Source organism: Sitophilus oryzae, unplaced genomic scaffold (genome assembly GCF_002938485.1).
Source record: "Sitophilus oryzae breed Bouriz unplaced genomic scaffold, Soryzae_2.0 scaffold_172_pilon_pilon, whole genome shotgun sequence".
NCBI lineage: Eukaryota > Metazoa > Arthropoda > Insecta > Coleoptera > Curculionidae > Sitophilus > Sitophilus oryzae.
The window spans coordinates 11,153,164-11,179,564 of NW_022146424.1; the positions used below are offsets into that span (position 1 = coordinate 11,153,164).

Here is a 26,401-nt window from a genome sequence, read left to right on the forward strand (position 1 = left end):
TCCAAATTTTCGAAAAAAAATTCGCGAAAAAACTCATAATCGTGTTTCTGGGGTCAAATATACCTACTACCGCTAAGAATAATTGCACTTATTTAAGACTCGCTCGACAAAAAATCGATATTGTTATTTTTGACTTATTACATAATTTTTACTGAAAATTTATAAAAAGCCGTCAATATTCCCATTTCAAGAGCATTTTTATTCTCTTTAAATATTATTATGTACTTAAGAAAATTCGAAAATGTAAAAACAGTTTTTTATTTTTTCATCGCCTGTATATGACTTTATGACACACTTTGCATACCAAAAATAAAACTTTTGATTAGAGCCGTCTGAAATAAAAAATCTTAATAATTCGAGAAGTTATCGAAATCAAAGTATTTCAAAGAAGTTCAATTTTGGCCACAAAATGTTTTTGAATTCTTGCAAATTTTTACTAACTTTACCCATTTGGTTGATGAATTTCAAAAATCTCTTCTAATTCTTTTTGTAGGATTTCATTCTTCTAGACCACATAGTAAGGAATTTTCATACAACAAATTGTTCCGACATAATTTTACTCTCTAAGAGGATGAATTTCCTAAAATCGCTTTGTGCAGCTAATTCACTAATGTCGTTTAAATTAACCTTTGTTCTAATATTTATGTATCTAAAGCTGGCTGTATGAACTGATCCCTAAAATATCTAAAAACTTGATATATAATCTAACTGACAAACCACTGACAATGACAAATAATTTATTTCTGGAGGTATTGTGTGTAGGTGTTTTTCAGGTATGTTTTAATATTTAGTCAATTTACACAAAGAAATAGCCATTCAACAATTTAAAAATACTTCATAACAAATCTAGACATATATACCTTTCATTTAAAAAAAGAATCATCAAGATTGGTAAAGCAGTTTCGGCGGGATGGATGTAACAAAAAAAACATATATAAAAGCTTAAAGGCCCTTTGAGCTTTTATATATGTATGGATTTTGTTGCAAATATTATTCCTAATCTTAATTTGAAAACCGCATTTCGCTAGCTACTGTAATTTTGGAGTTACGATTTTTTAAAATTTTTAACCCCCTCCCATACCCCCTTACCAACTCCCCACCCCCACTATATTACGATACATGGCGTTCGATTGGGCTTAAACTTGGTATACTATATCTTCAGTGACATTGTAATATCATGGTACCATGGAGCATATAAAGTGATACCTTCTATAGTACTATATTTGATGACATAGCAATATTCGGTACATGGCAGCAGTAGGGCTTAAACTTGGTATACTACGTATTTTCGGTGACATTGTAATATGATGGTACTATGATGCATATCATCTGGTACCATAATATAGTACCATATTATGTACATGGCGTTCGATTGGGCTTAAATTTGGGATACTACGTATCTTCGGTGATATTGTAATATTATGGTACCATGGAGCATAAAAGAGGTACCATATTACGATACCATTTCCTGGCGTTCGATTGGACTTAAACTTGTTATACTACGTATCTTCGGTTACATTGTAATATGATGGTACTATGATGCATATAAAGTGGTACCTTAATATAGTACCATATTTCAATACCATTTCCTGGCGTTCGATTGAGCTCACATTTGATATATACTTGCGTATTTTTGATGACATGCATTATGGTACCATGAAGCATACCAACTGGTACCATAATATAGTACTATATTACGTACATGGCGTTCGATTGGGCTTAAACTTGAGATGCTACGTATTTTCGGTGACATTGTAATATGATGGTACTATGATGCATATAAAGTGGTACCTTAATATAGTACCATATTACGATACCATTTCCTGGCGTTCGATTGGTCTCAAACTTGGTATACTACGTATCTTCGGTTACATTGTAATATGATTGAACTATGATGTATATAAAGTGGTACCTTAATATAGTACCATATTACGATACCATTTTATGGCGTTCGATTGTTCTTAAATTTGGTATACTACGGATCTTCGGTGACATTGCAATATTATGGTACCTTAAAGTATATCGAGTGGTACCATAATATAATACACCATTATGATATCATTTCTTGGAGTTCGATTGGGCCCAAATTTGGTATACTTGCGTTTCTTTATAAAGATTTATTTAATTAATAATTTTAATTTATTTTACGAATTTTAATTTATTGTTCGATGTCGTGACAGCAACTTTTATGCCGAACTAATATATTATTAATTGTACCTGTGTCACTTTTTAAAATATACCTAGGTCTATATAAATAACGTGGCAAACAGAAGAAATTTGTTATTATAGTATTTTTTAGTCAGTTAACATTTTTTGTACTGCATTTTAATAAATTATTTCAATTATTATTAAACTTATATTTCATTACTAACGTTCCAGCATTAATAAATATCACTATATATATATATATATATATATATATATATATATATATATATATATATATATATATATATATATATATATATATATATATATATATATATATATATTTATAAGACCATTTTTATACAAAATTGAACGCTCTACAACTTTTATTTGAACCCTTCTTGGGGGTGAATTTAAAAAATCTTTCACAATTCGTTTTTAGATCTTTCAAAGTAACTTATATCAAAAATTCAAGTTTTTACCAAAAACTTTCTTAGACTAAAACTTAAAACCGACATCATAAGTGCGAATCTGCAGGTCACACAACGCACGAAATATGATAGGAATAGCAAAGAAAGAGCTATAAAAAATAGAATGGATGGGTTGTGTTAACACGAGGGGTGTCTCACTCGGGTAAAAAATGTACACGTACTGCCAAAATATCCTTCCACTGCTCAGCGACTGCCAATGACTATGAAGAAGACTGCCTATGACTGCCATGTAATTATTATAGGCGACTGACATAAGACTGCCAATGACTGCCAGCGACTGCCAAGAAAATGTACAGGTAATTCCAATAGTGAGACACCCCTCGTGTTAACAGGACACTGTCTCCTCAATGAACACCTCAATAGATTGAAGCTAATAACCAACAGCGAATACATATTCTGTGGGGAAAATGAGGAAACACCAGAACACCTCATTACTGAGTGCGCCGAGACGACAACCATTTGTGCCAAAAATTTTGGTACGACTGAATATCGGAGATGGAGAACTACCCTCTATAAAACCGTCCCAGATACTGGCTTTTGTCAAAGCCTTGGGACTGTATGATGAGTTATAACTCAAAAAAAAGGCATCCAGTTACCTTGGAAATGACGGTCGATTACATTCACCATGTCCAACTGGAGTGACAGTGACAGTCACAACTTCCTGACAGTGATAGTTATACTGTCATTTTAAGTCATAGGCAAATTGTATTTACTGTAATTACTGTCAAGTTTTTTTGAAAATTTGAAATTTTTTAAATTTTCAGTTAAAAAACATAATATCTTCATGAAATGGTTAAATTAAATTTACAAGAAAGAAAACCCAGAAAAAATCCAGTGGTTCTCAAAATTTAAGCGAAAAATCATTTTATTTTTGAAATTTTCAAAGTAAAAAATCTCCGTTATTTTCGACTTATTTGAAAAACGATAACGAGAAAATATATGTTTCTTTTATCGAAATCTACCAACCCTGGAAATATTTGCACTTATTTAAGACTCGCCCTGTATATTGTCACCACCTATTACCATTTAGCTCACGGCTAAATATTTTCAGACAGGCTAAATAAAAGAAGGTGTTTTTTGATGATTATTAAATTCTAAAACGATATTAATAAAAAATACAGTTTTAGTTTTTAGAGATAATATACAAACCCGAGAATACAAAAATATTATATGAAAAAATACAATAATAATATTACTGCAAAGAATCAAAAAATATATTTTAAAATAAATACACGCATTTAATTAAATTATATTTCACAGTTGCGCATATAAATACATAAATGTAAAATTCCGAGCAGGACGACCCGTATGACGTCAAAACCAATACATCACGGGTTAATTACGGAAGAAATTTGATGAAAAAATCTTTACCACCGCCCATCGCTAATCAACCGCTCAAAAATGCACCCCCGATCCCCCCTTAGGGCACATATAAGAACACACTACACCCGGCATATATCACAAAATCAATAGAAACCACCCGATGCAAGGGCCCACAATGGGCCGCCGCCCCTTGCACTGTCCCCCCGACTGGGGAACCCGTTTAAATACCGGTTTTCGCCTGACCCGGATGGATTTCGGCGAATGGCGTGCACGTACCATGCGAGAAGCGTAGTCCTGCCGCAGCAGCAGGTCGGGCGAGCGTAGTGCCCCCGGATGATGTGCCGCCATCTTGCACCAGCAGCTCCGCGACGACGACTAGCGCGCGTTGTTCGCGTCGAGCTGGAACGCGGAAGGAAGGGCGGCCGCGGTTGGGAACGGGCCGACGCGACGCGAGCGAGGGTGGGAATGTTTGAGGAAATAAGCTGGGTGCGCTCGGAACACCGATTGAAAAAGTATAACTCTATTATACAAGATGTCAGAGCTGCAAGCTCAGAGAAAACTAAAGTCTTTTTTTGATTTAATAGTATACTACATACCCAGGAGGGAAGCGTTTCATTACTGTCGAGAGATTAACTAAATCTCAAAACAATAATGAAAAACTTTCCTCCAAGGTTTATATACTATTTTATTTACAACCACATCATTAATTAATAAATAGGGATAGTATTTTATTTTGAAAAAAAATTTGGCATTTTCATGTCTATAGTTACCAGTACCAGTGGTTGTTATTAGTGATGGGAAAAACCGATTAATTTCAATAATCGAGTACTCGAGTTTCAAGCGATTGCAATAACCGGGCGATCGCTCGTATTTAGACATACGGTTTTTTGCCCGTCGCTTGTTGTAAGTACTCGTTAACGCCAAGCGCCAAGCGATTCCCTTGATCGCTTGTTTTAGTTTATTTGAAAGCATTGTCGATGTAGGTCGTAAAATTTTGTCCCTCATATACGCAACGGTTAAACGTATAAAATTGCTACCTGCAACCTGCAATGTATGTACTAAAATTCGCTCTCCTTTTTATCGAGTATGTCAGATTAAAATCGGATTTCAATTTATTTCATTCTAGGATCGCTTGCGTTCGTCGTTCGTAAGTCGTCACTTGCATCGCTCGTTCATAATCGAGCGATGTCGGTTATTTCAATAATCGAGTACTCGAGTGAATTTTCGCTCGAGTTATCCCATCACTAGTTGTTATGGCGCAAACCTTCAACAGCAAAACAAACAACTAAGTAACAGTTTTGAATTTCTCGTTCGCTTTTGCGAATTTATATAACATAGAAAGCCAGAATGTTGTCGGAAAGTTCTGATAATGAAGACTACTTTAATATTGGTACTCCACCAGAAATTACAGAAGCTGCAAAAAGAGCAGAAGCCAGTTTACTTCCAGAGAAAAGTTGGGGGCGATATGAAATAGCATTGAAAATATACGAAACATACTAGTGATGGGATAACTCAAGCGAAAATTCGCTCGAGTACTCGATTATTGAAATAACCGACATCGCTCGATTATGAACGAGCGATGCAAGTGACGAGTTACGAGCGACGAACGCAAGCGATCCTAGAATGAAATAAATTGAAATCCGATTTTAATCTGACATACTCGATAAAAAGGCGAGCGAATTTTGGTACGTACATTGCAGGTTGCAGGTAGCAAATTTATACGTTTAACCGTTGCGTATCTGAGGGACAAAATTTTACGACCTACATCGACAATGCTATGAAATAAACTAAATCAAGCGAATCGCTTGCTATTTGCCATTCATCACCGAAAGAATATGTGCCCTGCGCACGCTACTTAATTTGTATCTGTTCTGTGTTACTACTTGGCGCTTGGCGTTAACGAGTACTTATAACAAGCGATGGTCGAAAGACTGTATTTTTAAATACGAGCGATATTTCGCTCGAGCGATCATTCGATTATTGCAATCGCTTGAAACTTGAGTACTCGATTATTGAAATTAATCGGTTTTTCCCATCACTAAAAAATACTCTTTCAGCTACGTACAGCATGATACGGACAATGCTAGAATTAAATTTGACCATTAATTTCAACAAATAGATATATTAAAATCTTCAATTATTATTGTTAATCTCGTGGTTTATTTTTGTTGATGGTAGATAAATATTTAATAAAGATATTACAAGAATATTTTGCTTCATTTAATTAAGCAAAATAAGGCGAGAAATAAGAAAAACCGAATGAGGGAAATGGGTGAGGGAAATGGAAGAGGGAAGAAATGTAGATAATTTGACACTTTCAAATTTTTGAAGTCAGTAATGTCAGTATCTATACTAATATATAAAATCCCATAGATAAATGTAACAAGTTTAGATTGGAAAGCCCGTAAAAATTTTAGGTCGCGAAATTATTTTGGGTCGCGACCGTTATACGCAATCTGGCGCTGCTATAGCGGTCGCTAAGAACAACGGCAAACAAAAACAGAAATAATTTTCTCTTGTCAAAGTCAGAATCTTCAAAAATCATAATATTCTTTCAAAATCTAAACCGCTCTCATTAAAGAAATTCCGAAAAGTGTTTATAGCGTCCATTTTCAAAGTAATAATTACTATCTTGTGAGTTTAATTCAAGTTTTATTTACTCCAACCGGTGATAATTGTGAAAAGTGGCATTAAAAACTTAAAAAGCTGTGCTGTGAACTGTGAACTGCAAAAACCATCCTGGATCGTGGCATAACGTCGGTTTCCAATGTTTCATAGGTATTTCATACATGCGTCCTTATATAAAATAAAGTTTCTTGTATGCAATACACTGTCTTTTATTTATAAAATTAAACGAAAATAATAATAAATTTGAATAAACAATATTTGGCGATATAATTCCGGAAAAAGCCGAACCGCTCCGAAATTTTCAAAAGTTTTGGGTCGCGACCGTTGCTAGAATAGCGCCAAATAGTGTTTACATTGTCCTTATGGGCACTTTCCAATCTAAACTTGTTTCGTTTATCTATGTAAAATCCTGAAGTGACTGACATACTGATTGATCACGATCCTGCTCAAACTACTCAACGTAAGAAGCTCAATTTTGGCATACAGGTTGATTCTAGGGTGTAGAGGTTCAGGAAAATAAAACACTAAATCACCACAATACACCAAAACACTTTACTTTTACACTAGACGCACGTTTCGCTAACCATGTTAGCATCATCAGCAGATGATTATAAACTGTTTAGTTTATAATCATCTGCTGATGATGCTAACATGGTTAGCGAAGCGTGCGAGGTAAAAGTGTTTTGGTGTATTGTGGTGATTTAGTGTTTTATTTTGCTGTGTAACACCAAAGGTTCCAACCCTCAACTGTAATAGTGTAGAGGTTCGATAAAAAGGGATTTTTCGAAATTCCAGTTCCAAGAGGGTGAAACCACCCCTCAAATATTACAATATTTTTTATTTAAAAAACAGTCAAGTTTCCGAAAAAACGCTTAAACGCGTATATTTTATTTTGTTTTTTTACATATTTTAAGATTTTTTAAAAATATATACAGGGTGTTTCGAAAAATCCTGATTAATCACGATCCTGCTTAACGCTTGACGTAAAAAGCTGATTTTTGGAAAACTTTACTTTTTACTGTAGGTTCGAGAGGTTCGTTCTGTCGGTGTAGAGGTTCGATAAGAAGGGATTTTTCGAAACTCGAATTCTAAGGGGGTGAATCTATCCCTCAAATATTAAAATATTTTTTATTTAAAAACCGGTGAGTTTTTCGGAAAAACTCTTAAACAAGTATATTTTATTTTGTTGTTTTACATATTTTAAGATTTGTTATAAATTTACACAGGGTGTTTCATAAAATATGACCATTGAGTACTCACGATTCTGCTTAAACTGCTTGACGTTTAAAGCTGATTTTTGGCAAACGGATTGACTGTGGGGTGTAGAGGTTCGATAAGGAGGGTTTTCTCGAATCTCAAATTCCAAGAGGGTGAAAACGCCCCTCAAATATTACAATATTTGTTATTTAAAAAACGGTTAGTTTTTCGGGAAAACGCTTGAACAAGCATAATTTATTTGGTTTTTTTACATATTTTGAAATTTTTTAAAAAATCATACAGGGTGTTCCAAAAACTTGGGTAATTTCTTAACCACGATTCTGCTTAAACTGCTTGACGTAAAAAGCTTATTTTTGACAAACGGATTTTTCGAAAGTCAAATTCCAACGAGATGAAACTACCCCTCAAATATTACCAAGTTATATAATAATATCGCCATATTGCTTTTTCTCATGCTGACATAAATGTGAGAAAATTTTATCCAGTTTGTATGTTAATGGAAATTCTTGCTTTGCGTTATTGTCACCATTACAAATGATTAATTCGACGCGAACGAAGTCGCTGGTACACGCTAGTTACATATATGGTTGTAAATAAATCATTTTAATGACTTAAGTCATTTGATTTTAAGTCATTTTTCGAAATCTGACTTAAGACTTGACATTTAAGTCTTTTTGAAAATGATTTGTGATTTAAATCTTTATTGCGAAATAGAAAAAGGTTTAAGTCTTTTTACAAAAGACTTAAGTCATTAAAAAAATTTAAAAAGACATACTCGATACAATCCGAGTGAATTTTCTACATACATTGCAGGTAGCAAATTTATACGACGTTATCCGTTGCGTTAGAAAATGTTACGAGCTACATCGACAATACTTCAAAGTAAACTAAATCAATCGATTACTCGTCGCTCGTCACTTGCTACTTGCCAATCAGATTTGATTGCCTATATGCCGTCAAATACCACCTAAACAAACCCAACCTGTATCAAGGAAGACTTTGCTGCAAATTCTGCAATAAAAACCCTGAAACAGCAGAGCACAAAATGTAACTACGAGGTTCTGGATCGCAACATTATTTTATGTAAATAACGAATCCATATATGGCTCCGAACGACGTCATTTAATTTTCCTAAGCAACCCCAAAGGCAAACGGGGGTGTGAAAACGCGCACTCTCGGAACTAAGCGACCGGACCTACTATGTAACTAACACTGCAAGTCGTTTTTCCGGGATGTTCATGCCGATGACGCGCTAGAATTAATACATCGAAGGCAAGACGATAATGAGCCGGAGCTGACAAATATCTGTATCGACATCCATGAGCATCCTATGACCAAGAAATTTTATACGCTCAGATGCAAAAAAAACACAACGGAAAATTTTTTGGTTTAAAATGTCATATTTTTTTATTTTTAGTCCTATTTCCTTGATTTTTTTAGCAAACTGTATATAAATATATCAACTTTAACTCGTAAACTCAGTTTATTATAAATTTTAGTATTTGACTTATTATACAGGGTTAATCGAAGAGTTGTTTTTGACCCTATCTTTAAAACACCCTGTGCAATAATTTTGACAGCAAATTTTCCTAAAACATTACTTTTTGATCAGAACCATGCCTCTTGAATATTTTGTTTTTTCATCAACACATGCCTTGGTTAATTTTTAAGACCAAATGAAGTTTCTACAAACATTTTGCAATTTTTTCAATTATCGTTACTTTTTGATGCTATTCTTCATAATAACAAGATGGCTTTGATGATTATTGTTGTGTAGTTAAATATGGTTCTTAGTGTCGAAGATTGTGCAAAACTCATTGATCTTGTTGAAGATAGCCGAAATTTCAAATTATGAATATTCGCTTGGTCTTTGAAAAAGAATGGGAAAACATAAATATTATATTTGCAGTCTCATTAACACTATGAACCGACGTCTACAGTTATAGCAGCCGGGGGAGGCAATACAAAGTATTAGAGTACTTTTTACAAGTTACAAGCTTCTATGTCCCACTAGTCAACTCGCATACCCAACAATGTTGCCGTTTGCTGTCGCCTTATTTTATGAACAGTTTTAAGAACGGCGGAAAGTAACGCCTAGTTATAGCCAATTTTGCAAGAGCAGTTTTGGATCCATTGGAAAAATCGTCGCTTCGGGAACGAGAGGTCCCACCCCAAAGCATTTTTTTTACAGCTGTTTTTATTTTTTTTTATTTATTTACAGTTATCGGCAATAGCAATCAAAATACGCCGTAGGCATGTTTCGATTGCGTTGGTTGGTCTCTGGGGTAAGTTTTTTTTTGTTTAGATTGCACGCGAAATACCGACGGACAACAAACGGTATGCGAGTTGACTAGTGGGACATAGAAGCTAGTTTACAAATTTTTTGTTTGATTATTTATATTGCTGCCGGCGGCTCTCAAAATGTTGTCATTATTTTTTTAAAGTTTCAAAGTTTAATAATTCGGATATTATCAATTTATTTTAAAAATGGTAAAGAGAAAATGTTTCTTTTGACCAGATCTACTACCCGTAAAAAATAGTTGCACTTATTTTTGGGACACCCTGTATAAAAGTAGTAGTCTATTCCTATTAAAAAACTGATCAGTTACTTTATAGAAGGACGAGATCTTTACACATAATGAACTAATACCGTATGATCGAAAAAAAACGGCGTCCAGTTGGCTAGGAAATGACGATCAATGACATTTCCCATATAAATTTACATACAGGTCTGGCCACATCATATACGTGGTCTATATTTTAATGCATGCGATAGAGATAAATATCAACGACCGGTTGACAGAGAGACAAAATAAAAAGAAACATACAGGGTTGCGGGTTTTTACGTTTGTAAAAAAATGTGTGTAGAAAAAAATAAAACTATTTTAAAAACTTTCATATATACTACTGAAATGAAAATAATATATCTAAGCTAAATATAATCTATTACAGCTGTAGTAAAATGAGCAACTAATTGTGAAAAATAAAGTTCCAACCCTAGATGCAACATTTTTCATAAACGCCTATTTGTGCGGTTTGAAATTTTGATGAAAAATCCGGCAATACCGCATAGAAGAAATGTGTCAACCTAACTTTTTTCATACATTTGATTTTCCATTAAGCTGTCTACATCACTGTCTTACATGTTAAAATCCAGACCACGCAGTTTCGATGACCAGATCGGTATAAAATGACGTATGATCTTCATTTTATATATACCGGGTGCGTCTCAAAAGTGGCTCACCCCCTATAACTTTTTTATTTTTTCAGATAAAAAAACGAGATTTGGTATATATGACATAAATTAGGATTGATTGGTGTATTCATTTGTTTTTGGTCACTTCCTGTTTCACCGGAAATGACTACAACTTCTGATTATTAAATGGCACCCTCGGTATTTTTTTACTTTATTCAATAGAAAATGACATTCTAAATAGAATGACGTATCATATGTCAACTTTTGACATTCTCGCTTAATAAAAAATTGTATTTTAAAATTCAATCTAGAGTGCCATGGCTATGTTAAAAACACTAATTCTTCATCAAAGAGTCTTGGAAAAATAGATTTGATCGTCTGTTTTTAGTGTCTTGTCCTGGCCAGTTAGAAAATGCTCTAATCGTATTTTTAATCATATCTCAATTTTTTCAAATGGAAAGAGGGTGGCTCATTAGCATATTTGAAAAACGCATTTTTACGAATAATTTGATACCACACACTTGGTATTTCGAGTCAAATTTTCGTTACGAACCGCAAGTTATAATTTCAAATAAACCATATGCGAAAATGTCAAAAGTTGACATATGATATGTCATTCTATTCAGAGTGACATTTTCTATCGAATAAAGTAAAAAAATACCGGGGGTGTAATTTAAAAATCAAAAGTTGTAGTCATTTCCGGTGGAACAGGAAGTGACCGAAAACAACTGAATACGTCAGTCAATCCTAATTTACATCATATACTAACATACCAAATCTCGTTTTTTAACTAAAAAAATAAAAAAGCAATGAGGGTGAGCCACTTTTGAGACGCACCCGGTATATGACATAAAAATCATATTTAAAAAGTATGATTTTTTCATTAAACATCGATATTTTCCCGCCCATCTCTAATTCCCTCCGGTGATGCGACTCTGGAACGCCGCGCGTCCCAGAGTCCCGACGCTCGACGCCGTTATGCAAATGATTCACTGTACTTTCATGGTCGTCGTCGAGGTTTAGGCGTCGAAACTGCAAACGATCTCTCTGTTTGCTCGACGAAATGAAAACCTCATTCGATTCATATACCGCTTGTTGTGTTTGTAATTATTGCCTGTTACGACAAACGAAATTTTTAACTTTTTTGTGAATACTTTCGATAATGTTCCAATGAGTTAAGAGTTAAGAGTCTATTACGTTGTACTGTTCGAAGGAAATATATTTGTACAGGGTGAGTCTTAAATAAGTGCAAATATTTTCAGGTGTGGTATATTTCGACCCCAGGAACACGTCTATGAGGTTTTTTTCGCTAAAAAAAGATGTTGAAAATCGTGCATTTTCTTTTAAATTTCCCTGTAAATTTTTCGAAAACTTTTTAGAACTGCCTGTTTACCGCAAATTTTCCCACGGTATAATTTCTTAATCTCTGATATTACCATAGTTACGGGTTTACTCTATGGTTACGACAGTAAAAGGGATGCAATTACAGAAAAAATCCGGTGGCTCTCAAATTTAATTTTTTTTTAATTAAACTCGGTTATTTTGGACCTATCTGAAAAATGGTAAAGAGAAAATATCTTTTTTGTTTCTTTTATCGAGATATACCAACCCTGAAAATATTTACACTTTTTTAAGATTCATCCTGTATATTTATTTCAGAAATCTGATGCCTAAAGCTTGATTTTCATGCATCCGTTATCCGACGATACGTTGATACGATATTAATTTTATTGGTTGATTTTGTTGAAGACTTCGATTGGTTAGAAACGGTTAACCAATTCTTTAAATTCAACCAATAAAATTCATATCGTATCATCGTATCGTCGGACAACGGATGCATGAAAATCAAGCTTAAGGCTTAGCCCAATCCTGTCATATCAAAGAATATTAGAATTTGATATTCTTTGGCCACATCTAAAATTCCAAATACGCGTACTTTAATTAAAGGTTGATTAAGGTTTGCAGAGCTTCAGCATGCATTTGCCATAAAATATCGAGCAATTTGTTACAAAACTATATAAATTATACTGTATGATCGAATAAAAACGGCGTCAACGATGGCTATGAAATGAAGTTCGCTGTCATTTTATATGTAAAACTATATGGGAAATGTCATCGATCGTCATTTCCAAGCCAACTGGACGCCGTTTTTTTATTAGTTTCGTGGATTAAATCTGTAAATGTAAAGCGCCGCCTGTAGGGTTTCCAGAGCCGCGCGGAGGTATTTTTAAACTGGGAATAACCACGAGTACCATGCCTCTAAAGGGCCGACTACACGTACAAGCTTTATCACGAGCTTACCTGCGCAAACCTGTTTTTATCGGGAACCCGCTGTGTGTAGACGGTAAAACGGTAGCAAGCACAAACCAACAAGTGTGGCCTGCGTAAACGTCGCGCTGCAAAAGATTTTAGTTTGCGCAAACCAGTTTGTGCGGTGATATCATACGTGTAGACAGTATCAGCGAGTTCAAGGTACAGTTTTGTGACTTTTGTGGGTTTTGTGTTATTAGTTATCAACTCTTAGAAAATGTCTGATATTCGTACTTATTCCAATAAGGAGTTTATGACGAGTTTTATTGAAATATATTGATCGCTGTCATGTCTATGGAAAATAAAATTGAAAGATTATTCCGATAGAAACAGAAAAAATGATGCGTACAAGGAAATGGTTTTCTATTTAAGTCAGTTTTTACTCCACTTCGATCTATATCGTTTATTTTGCTGTTTAACCTTTCTTTAACAATAAGCAATAAAAAACAATAATTCGTCACTTGACATTTCCACCAACGAAACCACAAATTCAGAATAAAAATAATGATGAATGTACGCTCTTACTTGCATCGTGTGTTACACCGCACAGTGTTCCTTCTAGTTTGAGCAAACTATACCGTGCAGGCAAGTCGCTGTCGTGTAGCCGCCGCTGAAGGGACAGGGAGTTTCCGATTTTCCCGGTGCTTTCGGTACAAGCTAATTTTTGTTCAATAGTGGTACAGTTTGTCAACCAACAAGCAAGGGATAGTTTTAGAAAGTAAAAATTGTACAAATTTGAGTTTTTAAAGAAAATAATATCAAATTATTAAGTAATCAGTCATAAAAATTAAAAAAACATAAAAATATGAATACAAGCGAAGAAAAAAAAACATAAGTAACTTACAGTTTACGTAAGAAAAACAATCCTCCTACTCTGAGTGCCAGCCCACCAAGGGATAGAAGGCAATGAAAAAGCAAACAATCTAGCTAGAAAAGGAGCGAACGCTCCAATAACTGGACCAGAAGCGTTCTGCCTCCCATGTGGAAACCAACTTAAAGAGGAACTCAAGAATCTCAAGACTCCATCCGTAACCTGGAATGGGAGTCCAAGCGTCTAAGACACTCGAAGAAATTTCTCAGAACTTACGCCAGAGGAAAATCAAAGATGTTCTTTGATTTAAGTAAGAACAATCATCGGATTGTCACGGGGTTTTTAACAGGACACAGTGAACAATGAACAATGAATGCAGATTATGTGGGGAGAATGGCCAAAATGGGACCAAAACACCTTATCACTGAGTGCACCGGGAGTCATCTCTCAAATTTCTCAAACCATTCGTGCCGTAAACTTTGGTACGACTGATATAGGAGATGGAGAACTAACTTCTATAAAAGCGTCTCTGCTTTTGTCAAAGCACTGAGTCTGTATGGTGAGTTATTCAAGAAAGGGGATATTCAAACACCTATCAGTTTTAATTGCGGCTAGATAATACGAATATGAGGGTTATATTCGTATTTTACAACTGAAGATACAGAGGAAATGATCAATTCACTCTGTCGATATAGAAAAAAAAACAGAAATCAACGGTTATCATCTAATGGTCCCTTTACACGTTGGATCACAATAGATCTGTAAGGTGGCAGCCCCCCTTCCATAGGTTCTACAAAGTTTACATCAAACAACATAAACCAATTTACCTAAATTTAAAAAAAACTAACATTTCTGAATTACCTATGCATTTTTAATAGCAAAACATAAAACATAAAATATAACTAATACATTGAACAAGCTATACTAAATCAATACATATTTGAACATCAATAATTGCACTTTGAATGTGGTAGACAATGATTCAGTATTAAAACTAAAAGAATTTCGGACTTTCGTGTGGTCCCCATTGGAAAAAGCGCAAATTTAAAGAGGCCGTATTCATTTCTAACAATAATAAAATTTTAGCAATCCAAGTATGGAAATTTCAACAATATGGCAACCACTCATAAAACGCTCCAATGCAGGTATTCTTAGTGGACAAGCTAATGCTTGACTGCACCCAACTAATTCACGGGTAGTATATAGTTCAGTCATTGGGGATCAAAAAAGGGGCCTGCTTGGAAAAAAGTCCGGAAGTTTTGAAACTTTGCAGGTTTATAGGTTTTGGGGTTCCTAACTAAAATCCATAAAATTCACATTTACAGATTTGCCGCCGGCGCCGCCATCTTACCAAGATGGCGCCCAAAATCGGTATTTTGTAAATATCTCGAAAACTATGCGTTTTTCGCAAAAATTTGACGAGAGCAGAATTAAAAAGAATAAAATTGCCTATAAAAAAGGTTTTATGAAAATTTTCGCTAAAGTCAACCTTTTAAGCACAAAATCCCTGGAAATTTTACAATTTTGCGTAAAGTATGATATAATATGTATTGTCGATTTTCCGAAATCAAATGTCAATTAGGGTTCACTAAAACTAGTTTTAGTTTAGTTTCTTCAATTTTGTCATAAAACAGTGGAGTATCATTTTCATCAATTCGCTCATTAATTTATGAATAATTAGTTGTTGTGCTGGACAGCATTCATTGCGAACTTACCACCAGGTTCAACATTGGTCTGGTTATGGCAAAGATGCCGAAGAATGGGGTTGGAAGAAAACAAAACCAGGCATAACTTCAGTCACAACGTTGACAGATCCAGCTCCAAAATCCCTATTGGCATTTTTATCCTCTAAATGCAAAACCAACAACTGTGGTAAAGCCTGCGGATGCAGAAAATCAGGATTAAAATGTTCAATGATTTATGCATACTGCAATGGGAAATCCTGAGACAACGTCACTGAAGTGTCACTCGACGAATCCGATGAAGAGCAGTTGGACTTGCTTGTAGATATCCCTCTGGCGACTGAAGATGAAAAGTTGGACGACTTGAGAGACCACGATGATGAGCCCAGCACGGCAGGCACGATCGACTTTGACATCAATGAGCCAGGTCTGTCAGACTTGTGCAGATAAGTTAACGTTTTTAATTTACCTAGTGGAGTAGGCCTCCGGGAGACCACGTTAAAATAAAAGCGCCATGTACTTTACCTCTTGGGTGGTGTGGAAACAAGTACACATTTTCAATAATTAAAATTAATTATTCATAAATTAATGAGCGAATTAATGATACGCCACTGTTTCATGACAAAATTGAAGAAACTAAACTAAAACTAGTGTTAGTGAACCCTAATCGACATTTGATTTCGGAAAACCGACTATACATATAGGTATCATATTTTACGCAAAATTGTAAAATTTCCAGTGATTTTGTGCCTAAACGGTTGACTTTAGCGAAAATTTTCATAGAACCTTTTTTATAGGAAATTTTATTCTCTTTAATTTTGCTCTCTTGAAATTTTTGCGAAAAACGCATATTTTCGAGATATTTACAAAATACCGATTTTGGGCACCATCTTGGCAAAATGGCGGCGCAAATCTGGAAATGTGCATTTTATGGATTTTAGTTAAAGACCCCAAAACCTATAAACCTGCAAAATTTCAAAACTTCCAGACTTTTTTCCAAGCAAAAATCCCCAATGACTGAACTAATATAAGTTCAGTAGTTTCAGGATTTAGTTTACTTCACACTTGAGAACGGTCAGTAATACTTCTAACCGAAACGTTGTGTAACAAAAATAAATAAAGAGAATCAATCAATGGTCCGAAATTATTTGAGTTTAATATCAATAATTCGTAATAAACATTACAAGAACTTCAAAAAAGAAAACAAATAAACACAATAAGAAATAGCATCACAGTACATATATTTAGAAGTCGTTTAAAACATAATTAAAGAAACATCATCGAGTGACTTTTAAATTTTAAAAGCTGTCAAACAGATATCTGTCAAAATGACAATAGTTAATTTAATTAAAATGAGAGACAACAACTGTCATGGTCATGTTTCCTCTCGTTAGATAAGCTCTAGAATAAATCAGATTCCACACTGGTCATTAACATAACCTATATCAACAATTTTAAAAATTGTACAAAATTTTTTTTAAAAATTGTAACTCGAAAATTACAGTAGCTAACGAAACGCGGTTCTCAATTTAAGATTAGGAATAATATTTGCAACAAAATTTGTAATAACATCAAAATCAGAGCCAAAGTCGCAGTTTTTGAGATATTCCGTGTTTCAGTAGTCCGTTTTTGAGAAAATCCGTGTGGAGAACTCCAAACTCCCATCGGACGCGACCCCAGGTGGCGGATAGGGGTAATAACCGCTGACCAAAATTGGAAAAATTCCTTTACTTTGCAACTAAAAGAACTGCCTACCAACTTTTTATTAACATATTTTAGTATGGGCGGCTATACGTGCCTCCCGGCGCCATTTTTTTATAATGAGTAAAAGTGATTTTTAATTAATTAAGTTAAAAAAGATTTCTGTATCATCATATCATCATTTTTTAATCTTTCTAGAATTAGTGTTAGTTTTTGTTAAATTTTAAGTCAATTTTAGTATATGACGTAACTTCCCAGTTGACGTCTAGAGATTGACCTCACCAAAATTATCATGAATTGTCATTGCTCAGCCGTCTTTGACGCCGTTTTTTCGATCATACGGTATATTGCCCTGAGATTTTAACAAATATGCAATATGCAGAATTATTTATTGAAATTTATATATCTGGCAACAATGCAGTGTCATAGATCAACTCATCTATAAAATAAGTGGCACTAAAAAGTTTTGCAAAGTTTTTGAAAAAATAGGTAGGAATATAAAATTGTCAATTTACTTTCAAAAAAAGCTTGCTTTATATTAATTGTTTGTTGCTTTTGTCATTGTTTGTTACACAAAATATAGTAAAAAAAAAATATTGCATGAAGTTAAGAATCCCTCTTCAGGTAGGTGTTTCACTGAAATAGGTACATTTTGTAGAGGTACTACATTAAAAAAAATACTTTTGACATACGAGAGTAATAAATGTGTTATCTTTCGTCATTTGAAAAGGAGTCGTAATTGGTAATCGTTTATTCCTATAGGTAGAATTCGAGGTAGGTACCTATAATTATACCGTATGATCGAATAAAAACGGCGTCAACGATGGCTAGAAATGAAGATCGCTGTCATTTTATATGTAAAATTATATGGGAAATGTCATCGATCGTCATTTCCAAGCCAACTGGACGCTGTTTTTTTTTCGATCATACGGTACCTATACATACGCTATTGAATGGTATCAGAAATAGCGAAAATCATTAATACTGGTATTAAACAAAAAAGCGTTTTTTAGAAGGTACCTAGTACTTGACTTATTAATTTTCAAAATAGGTACTCTTGAAAACTTTACAAAATTATTCAGGGTTGGCGTTATCGTCTTATAAATGTTATTTTTTTCTTTACAGAAATATCGCAACAAAAACGAAAAATGGGAGCAAAACTTTCGCTAAATTGTCGCCGAACGCGTTGGGAAAAGTTTCTTGTGCTCCGCCCGCTTTAACCCTTCCCCCCATACTGGTAGTACTACAATTTTCATACAGACATGCTGGTACTCCAAACAGGTGACCGGCGCATATAAACCGAAACCAGCAACTTTTACGAACAATTTCTGAAACTATCCGCAGTCACGCTGGTCCTTGCTCTAAACAAATTAATGCTCACATCGATCCCCAACAAAGTAACTCGAAAACAACGAAAGATTTTTTTCTAAGAGCAAGATGGCGGCTGTTGTTTTTCAACTTTTCACCTCCCGGAAAATTCACATGGAAATCGTCAACCGCACGACCCACCGTAACAATTGAAGCAGCAAGAAAAAGAGCGTTCGCTTCTTATAAAGCAAGAAAAGGCATGGCGACCGAACATTAAACGACCGAGTTTACGTGAGCTATTTACTTGGCATAATGGCCGCGTATAATGTTCCCTACGGGGCCTACATAATAAAAAAAATCGTACTTACCAGTTGTCTCGCGATTTTGCTCTTGCCAGCTGACGAATTTTGCGACATTTTTCGACACAACGACGTAAAAATCGGAAAATCGGACGATGAAAGGTAAACCTCCACGTCTACACAGTACGCTTGGAAAAGCGCGACTAAAAATGTTTCTGGTCGATCGTGTTAGCCCCGACCTGTTATTCGACTTTTCGTCTCTCTTTCGCTCGTGGCGTTTACGATTCTTTGGATGTTTCGGCACTCGTCGGCGACGGGTCGTCAGTAGGTCGTAGATAGATTCTCGTTTACTGATGATTCCAACCGGTGTTGCCATAATAGAAATGTATTCCTAATATTGACGGATTTATTGTTATATAATTTTTTGTGTTAATAAATGTCTATTTCTTTCTTTATTCGGCTCGATTATTAGTAGAAACGATAGAATAAATTGACAATAAAATAAAAATAAAATAGATAGTTAAAAATAAATGCCACCAGAATTATTGGATTAAAATCGAACAGATACAAAAAAACTCTCCAGTGGCATTTATTTTGTGAACAAATTTGAAAAATTGGCTGTGATATACAAGGTGAGTCTTAAATAAGTGCAAATATTTTTAAGGGGAGTATTTCGACCCTAGAAATAAGCCTATGAGTTTTTTCGCAAAAAAAAGTTTTGAAAATTTGAAATTTTTTGATTTTTTTTTAAATTTTTAGTAAACAATCATAATATCTTGATAATATGGCAACATCGCTAGTAGATTTATAAGAAAAAAAAACACAAACAATCGAAAAATATATTTTTTTAAATTTTCAAAGTAAAAAACTCGGTTATTTTGGACTTCTTTGAAAAACGATAAAGAAAAAATATGTTTCTTTTATCGAGATCTACCAGCCCTGAAATTATTTGCAGTTATTTAAGACTCACCCTGTATACCGGGTGCGTCTCGAAAGTGGCTCACCCCTATAATTTTTTATTTTTTCAGATAAATAAACGAGATTTGGTGTGTTAGTATATGACATAAATTAAGATCAATTGACATATTCAATTGTTTCCGGTCACTTCCGGTTTCACCGGAAATGACTACAACTTTTGATTCTCAAATGGCATCATCCATATTTTTTTACTTTATTCGATAGAAAATGACACTCTGAATAGAATGACAAATCATATGTCAACTTTTGACATTTTCGCATATGGTTTATTTGAAATTATAAACATGCGGTTCATAACGACAATTTGACTTGAAATACCTAGTGTGTGGTATCAACTTATTCGTAAAAAAATGCTTTTTCCAAATATGCTAATGAGCCACCCTCGTTCCATTTGAAAAAATTGAGATATGATTAAAAATACGACTTGGGCATCTTTTAACCGGTCAGGACAAGACACTAGAAACATTAGACGCTCAAATCTATTTTTCCAAGGCTCCTTGATTAAAAACTAGTGTTTTTAACACAGCCATGGCACTCTAGAATGAAATTTAAAATACAATTTGTTTAGAGTGTATAACATGTCAAAAGTTGACATATGATATGTCATTCGATTCAGAAAGTTATTTTCTATTGAATAAAGTAAAAAACACGGAGGGTGCCGTTTAAAAATGAAAAGTTTCACCGGAAATGACTACAACTTTTGGTTTTATTATTACTAAACGTGTTATTTTTTTCGCAAATAACGAACCCTTTTATAACGAACTTTCGGATAAAACGAACCTTAAATTTTGATATGATCGTAAGATTTTTCTTTTATAACGAACCTAAAACGTTATTTTACTGCTCATGCCACCAAATACCAGTTCCAAACTACAAAATATGGATCAGGGTGTCATCCATAGCTTACAGAGCCATTATCGTCGACTTATTCTTTCGAAAATAGTAGGTACATTTTATTGATAGTGGGGGTAAATTTTTTTCTATCAACCAAACTTCATTCGTATGGTATGGCACGGTGGTATGGCAGAGGATATCAAAACAAACAATTTTTAATTGTTTTCAACACGGTGCCGGTCGGTGGTTTGAAAAGTGGAAAATGATTTGGATTCAGACGATGACTTGACAGTAGCCGAATGGCTGAAAAAAGTTGGACAAGAAGATGATAACAATATTCTAGACAATCTTCCTTGTTCTGTAAATGAGTTTAATGAATTTGTCCATATTGATGATAATCTTGTAAGTGTCGATACTTGGATGATGATACCATTATCGCTTCTGTGACTTCTTCAGTTTATATTGATGACGATATAAGGAGACGGAAGATTAAGAACCTGTTAGTACAGAATTGAGACCAGTTCCGACCACATCAGAAGCACTTCAACATATTGATAACGTTCATCATTTCCTTCAGTCACGAAATAGTCCGCAAAGTGTTCTTAATCAATTAGCCGAAGTAGAGTTGCATATTAATGATATTCATTTCACAAAAATAAACGAACTTATAACGAACCGTTTTCGCTTGTCCAATGAGGTTCCTTATAATCGAATATTACTGTAATTGTTATTATAATATCTTAATTATTTCAACAGTATATTTTCATAAAAGATTACCACAGCTTATTCACTGACCAGCCGACCATCTTTACTACAGCTTATTCACCCACCTTTTTTGGGTACTCACACTTCATCTACCGCGCGTGTGTCCTCGTACACAGGCAGGCAGTCAGAGGACCAATCATGCGCCGGCTTGATGTATTCTCCGCCTATTATGCTTCTATTTTTTTATTTACTATCCTTTTCGTGTTGACAATTTTATTATCATTTGAAATTGTTGCAACATAACGCGTTGCCCAGTTTGGGTTCTTTTTCATTTAATTTTTACTACCCGAATGAGCGTCGACCGTACCCGAATCACGTAATTGCACAGTAAAAACTAAAAAATTTATATTACTTTTTTATTTTTTCAGATAAAAAAACGAGATTTGGTATGTTAGTATATGACATAAATTAGGATTGATTGACGTATTCAATTGTTTTTGGTCACTTCCTGTTTCACCGGAAATGACTACAATTTTTGGTTTTTAAATGGCACCATCGGTATTTTTTTACTTTATTCGATAGAATATGAAATTCTGAATAGAATGACATATCATATGTCAATTTTTGACATTCTCGCTTAATAAAAAATTGTATTTTAAATTTCAATCTAGAGTGCCATGGCTATGTTAAAAACACTAATTCTTAATCAAGGGGCCTTGGAAAAATAGATTTGATGAACTAATGTTTTTAGTTTCTACTCCTGACCAGTTAAAAGACCAAACCAAACCAAATCAATTAATAATCAATTTTTTCAAATGGAACGAGGGTGGCTCGTTAGCATATTCGGAAAAAGCATTTTTTTATGAATAATTTGATACCACACACATAGTATTTCGAGTCAAATTTTCGTTATGAACCGCATGTTGTAATTTCAAATAAACCATATGAGAAAATGTCAAAAGTTGACATATCATATGTCATTCTATTCAGAGTGTTATTTTTTATCAAAAATAGTAAAAAAATACCGGGGATGCCATTATTTAAAAATAAAAAGTTGTAGTAATTTCCGGTGAAACAGGAAGTGACCGAAAACAATTGAACACGTCAAACTAACATACCAAATCTCGTTTTTTAACTGAAAAAGTAAAAAAGTTATAGGGGTGAGCCACTTTTCAGACGCACCCAGTATATGACAAAGCTAGGATTTTAATATTATTTAAACGCGATCAACATGAACGGTGCCTGGGATTGCGTGAAATACAAAGCCGGAAAGTTCTAATTTCTACCGTACCGAGCGCTGCTGTCGACATTTTGAAAATCAACTGAAATGCACCAAGCTCGTAGTACCTTTTGCTACTCCCAGAATACTATTATTATTACATACTTTACTTAAATATTGTCACTATCCTTCCCAGGCTCAATACCTAGATGCGCAACTAATGTAAAACAAAAAAGAAGAGAACTGGAACACTTTTTTTTCTACGGAATTTTCGAGTGTTTGACGTGACAACGTGGTTCGCAAACTATTATTTTGGTGTTGGCTGCAGGTCGGCTAAGTGCATATGCACAGGAAAGTGGAGTCTGTTCGGGTGTTGGCGCTGTTCGTGCTCCTGCTGTATTGCGATGATCGTTCGTAAACTTTTCAGATACATAATTACGGGCGTAAAAGATAAGGGACAGGACAGCTGATAAATTTACAGGTTCTTAACTTATCTTTGAGATTTAAAATGTTGTATTTTACCGTTATTTTATTATCTCATACTTAAAAAATGTAGTTGTGTAAATTCCATGAAAGTAGGCTGCATCATAATCTGAAATCTAAAGTAGCGATGAGCGAACTTTTTTGATAACGGACCAAATCTAAAAATGTTATGCAAAACTTGTGAAAATCAAAAATAAATAATAATTTACTTTTTTTAAAAAAATTTCTGATCGGTAATCACAAAAATACAAACTTATAGACGAGTTTGCAGTATTCTCTTCACAAATGGTGTCTTTAATTCTATACGCTGAACTGTTCGGGTCGCTCTCTTGGATCGGTTAAAGCACAGATTATACAGATTATAATCTTTGTTTTTTCTTTATTGTTTTTCGTGGCTCCAATTGATTCCAATTTTCGGAATCGGGCACTAGTTAGGTTACTAGCATAGAGAAATATAAAATAATAGAGTTGTCATTTCTATAGTCAAAAGTAGGCAACACGTTTAACGAGGATCGATTGTAGCGCACCCTTGAGCCCTAACTGAACTAATCGAAATATGACAGACGTTATCGGTAAAATAGGTACCTGCATTGCCTACCACAAAAAAGGCGGGCTGTTTAAATGTGAATATAAAATTTTATGTATTTTTAAAAATATTACGAAATTAAAACTGCAAAAAATATAATGAAAGTTTATTTTTAAAAACGGAATATTTGAAAAGTATAAACTATTGTACACTTTTCAAATGCTTACAGTTAAATGCTAAATTAAATTTGATAATATAAAACATATTGCTGAATTAACTTCGAGGGGTAAACTCCTGATGAATTTCTGTACACTAATGCCAAAGTAATGCCAAATAATTTAGTACTAATACCAATAATGCCACGAAAATGCCAACATCTTGTACACCACCAAAATACACCAGCGGTTTACCCTTCGATTTACCTATAGTATTATAAACCGTATTTAACAACGCCACTAACAAAGCATATAAGATCGCAGGGTTTGCAATCTATGCTATTATAACAGATAAAGATTTAAATAAGACATCATCAAAAATTAATTCACCTTTAAGTTGGATTTATAAACTCAGCAGTCAGCAGTTGAAGTTCAATTGAGGTAGCAAATGTTCAACACTATGAAATGAAGGCGCAAATTTATAGTCAGTTCGTTTTACGTTCACAGAGTTCAGAGATGGGCAATGTCTTTACATATCGAACTTGCTTTGCACGATACCCTTTCTTGGATCGTGTTCAAATCACATCATCGGCTGAACAAAATATTACATGATGACGGCAAAACACAGCACAAAATATAAAGTTCAAATCATAGAGAAATATAAGGTCTCTGGTTCCTCGGGAAATAAAACTTCGTCCATAATTTCTGTACGCACAAACACAAAACAAACAAACAAAGTTTATGCTACACAAAATAATAACAAAATTCCAAAATTCAAAACAAAATTGTAAACAATTGCAAAATACAAATAATTTGCTGTCATGTCACTTGTCAATCTTGTAATGACACGTGACAGGTAGCAGGTGGCGACGCTTTGGAGCCCTAACTGAACTATGCAACATTATGGCCAAGTTAGACAACCTTTCAAACACTCTTATATTTTAGTTACTTTATGGTTACTAGTTTGCGCACATAGCATGCCCACTTATGGCCTCTAAAATTGTGCACAGCGCCTGACCGGCACAGTTTTTAGAGAGATATCGGAAAACCGAATAGCGTCATCCAGTATTTACGTGTACCTTATCATGGTTACGATATGCGCGAGTCAATTTTTAACGCAACACCCGCTAATAACGTTACCGCCTGATGTAATTTGCGGATCAATTACACCAAGCGCTCTTTCTAAATAACCTTTGATAACATTTAAAAATTGCTTAAATTGGCATGTGCGGGTATTTGACAACCGGAGTCGGCCGGCGAGATCTTTTATTTTAGGTTATCTTTGAATTGTTTTGAATTATTGCTTTAGTTTTATTAGGTAATTTGATATCTAAGTAGCTGGGATTAGTTTTAATTGAATAAATATGGCCCAAAATATGGATTGCACCTCTTCCAATACTAAAGAACCTATAAAGAGTCTTAGGTTTACAGCAGATGACGACTTAGCCTTTCTAAGAGAATTTGTTGCTTGTTGCCCTAAACCCACTGGCAGACGTTGAACAATAAAGCACTGGAAATAAGCATTTTAGCCCTTTAGTTTTAAAATACCTAGTAAACAAAACAATTTCAAAGTTTTAAATTCAAAGTTAGGTTAAGTTTAAATAGCCGACGCGACGCGATCAGAATTCTTTCCTATCCGATAACTATAAATGAAGGGAGTTAACCTCACGTAAAGGAAATAACACCTGGCCTTATTAACGTCCATGCACGCTATTCGGTTTAGCGATATCTCTCTATTACGCTGTTTATTGTTATTTTACGCGAGTTTATTTTTGCGCACAGGAAATTTGACTCGTTTGCACATCGTCATAAAAAACAATTTTCGTACCACGAATTAGGGACAAGATTTTTATCTGTATACTTATAGGATACCTAATCTGTGGTTAAAGCGAGTGTGTGACCGAAGGAAATATACAGGGTGTCCCAGAAATAAGTGCAAGTATTTTAACTGGTAGTATATAGTTCAACCCCAGGAACACGCCTATGAGTTTTTTTTTACAAAAAAAAATTGAAAATTCGGATTTTTTTAAATTTTTTTGTAGTTTTTAGTTAAAAAACATATGTTCTTAATAATATGACAACATAGGTAGTAGAATAAATTTACAAGAAAGAAAATTCAGAAAAGATCCAGCGGATCTCAAATTTTAGCAAAAAATATTTTTTTTTGGAAATTTTCAAAGTAAAATAACTCCGTTATTTTGGACTTATTTGAAAAACGAGAAAGAGAAAATATGTTTCTTTTATCGAGATCTACCACCTCTTAAAATACTTGCACTTATTTCTGGGACACCCTGTATATTATATTTCATAAATCTGCCTAACGGCGTTTTCAGATAGAGCGGAACGTCAGCGACGGACCGTCCGGTCCGCGACTTCGAGCAAGTAC

At 34.3% G+C, this 26,401-nt stretch overlaps 1 protein-coding gene across 3 annotated transcripts in view; it reads right to left on the reverse strand.

Annotated features, from left to right (window-relative positions):
* The window catches only part of LOC115881558 (jmjC domain-containing histone demethylation protein 1-like), a 57,203-nt gene extending 37,901 nt beyond the window's left edge, over nucleotides 1–19,302 (reverse strand). For 2 of the 3 annotated variants that reach the window (XM_030899099.1, XM_030899098.1), the window contains exon 1: nucleotides 19,185–19,302. In XM_030899099.1, the coding sequence (XP_030754959.1) occupies nucleotides 19,185–19,232 (48 nt within the window). In that variant the 5' untranslated portion in view covers nucleotides 19,233–19,302. Of the gene's footprint in view, nucleotides 1–4,238; nucleotides 4,300–19,184 lie in introns of those variants that run through there. The other variant, XM_030899100.1, reaches the window with a different exon arrangement.
* Nucleotides 19,303–26,401: the final 7,099 nt, after the last annotated feature.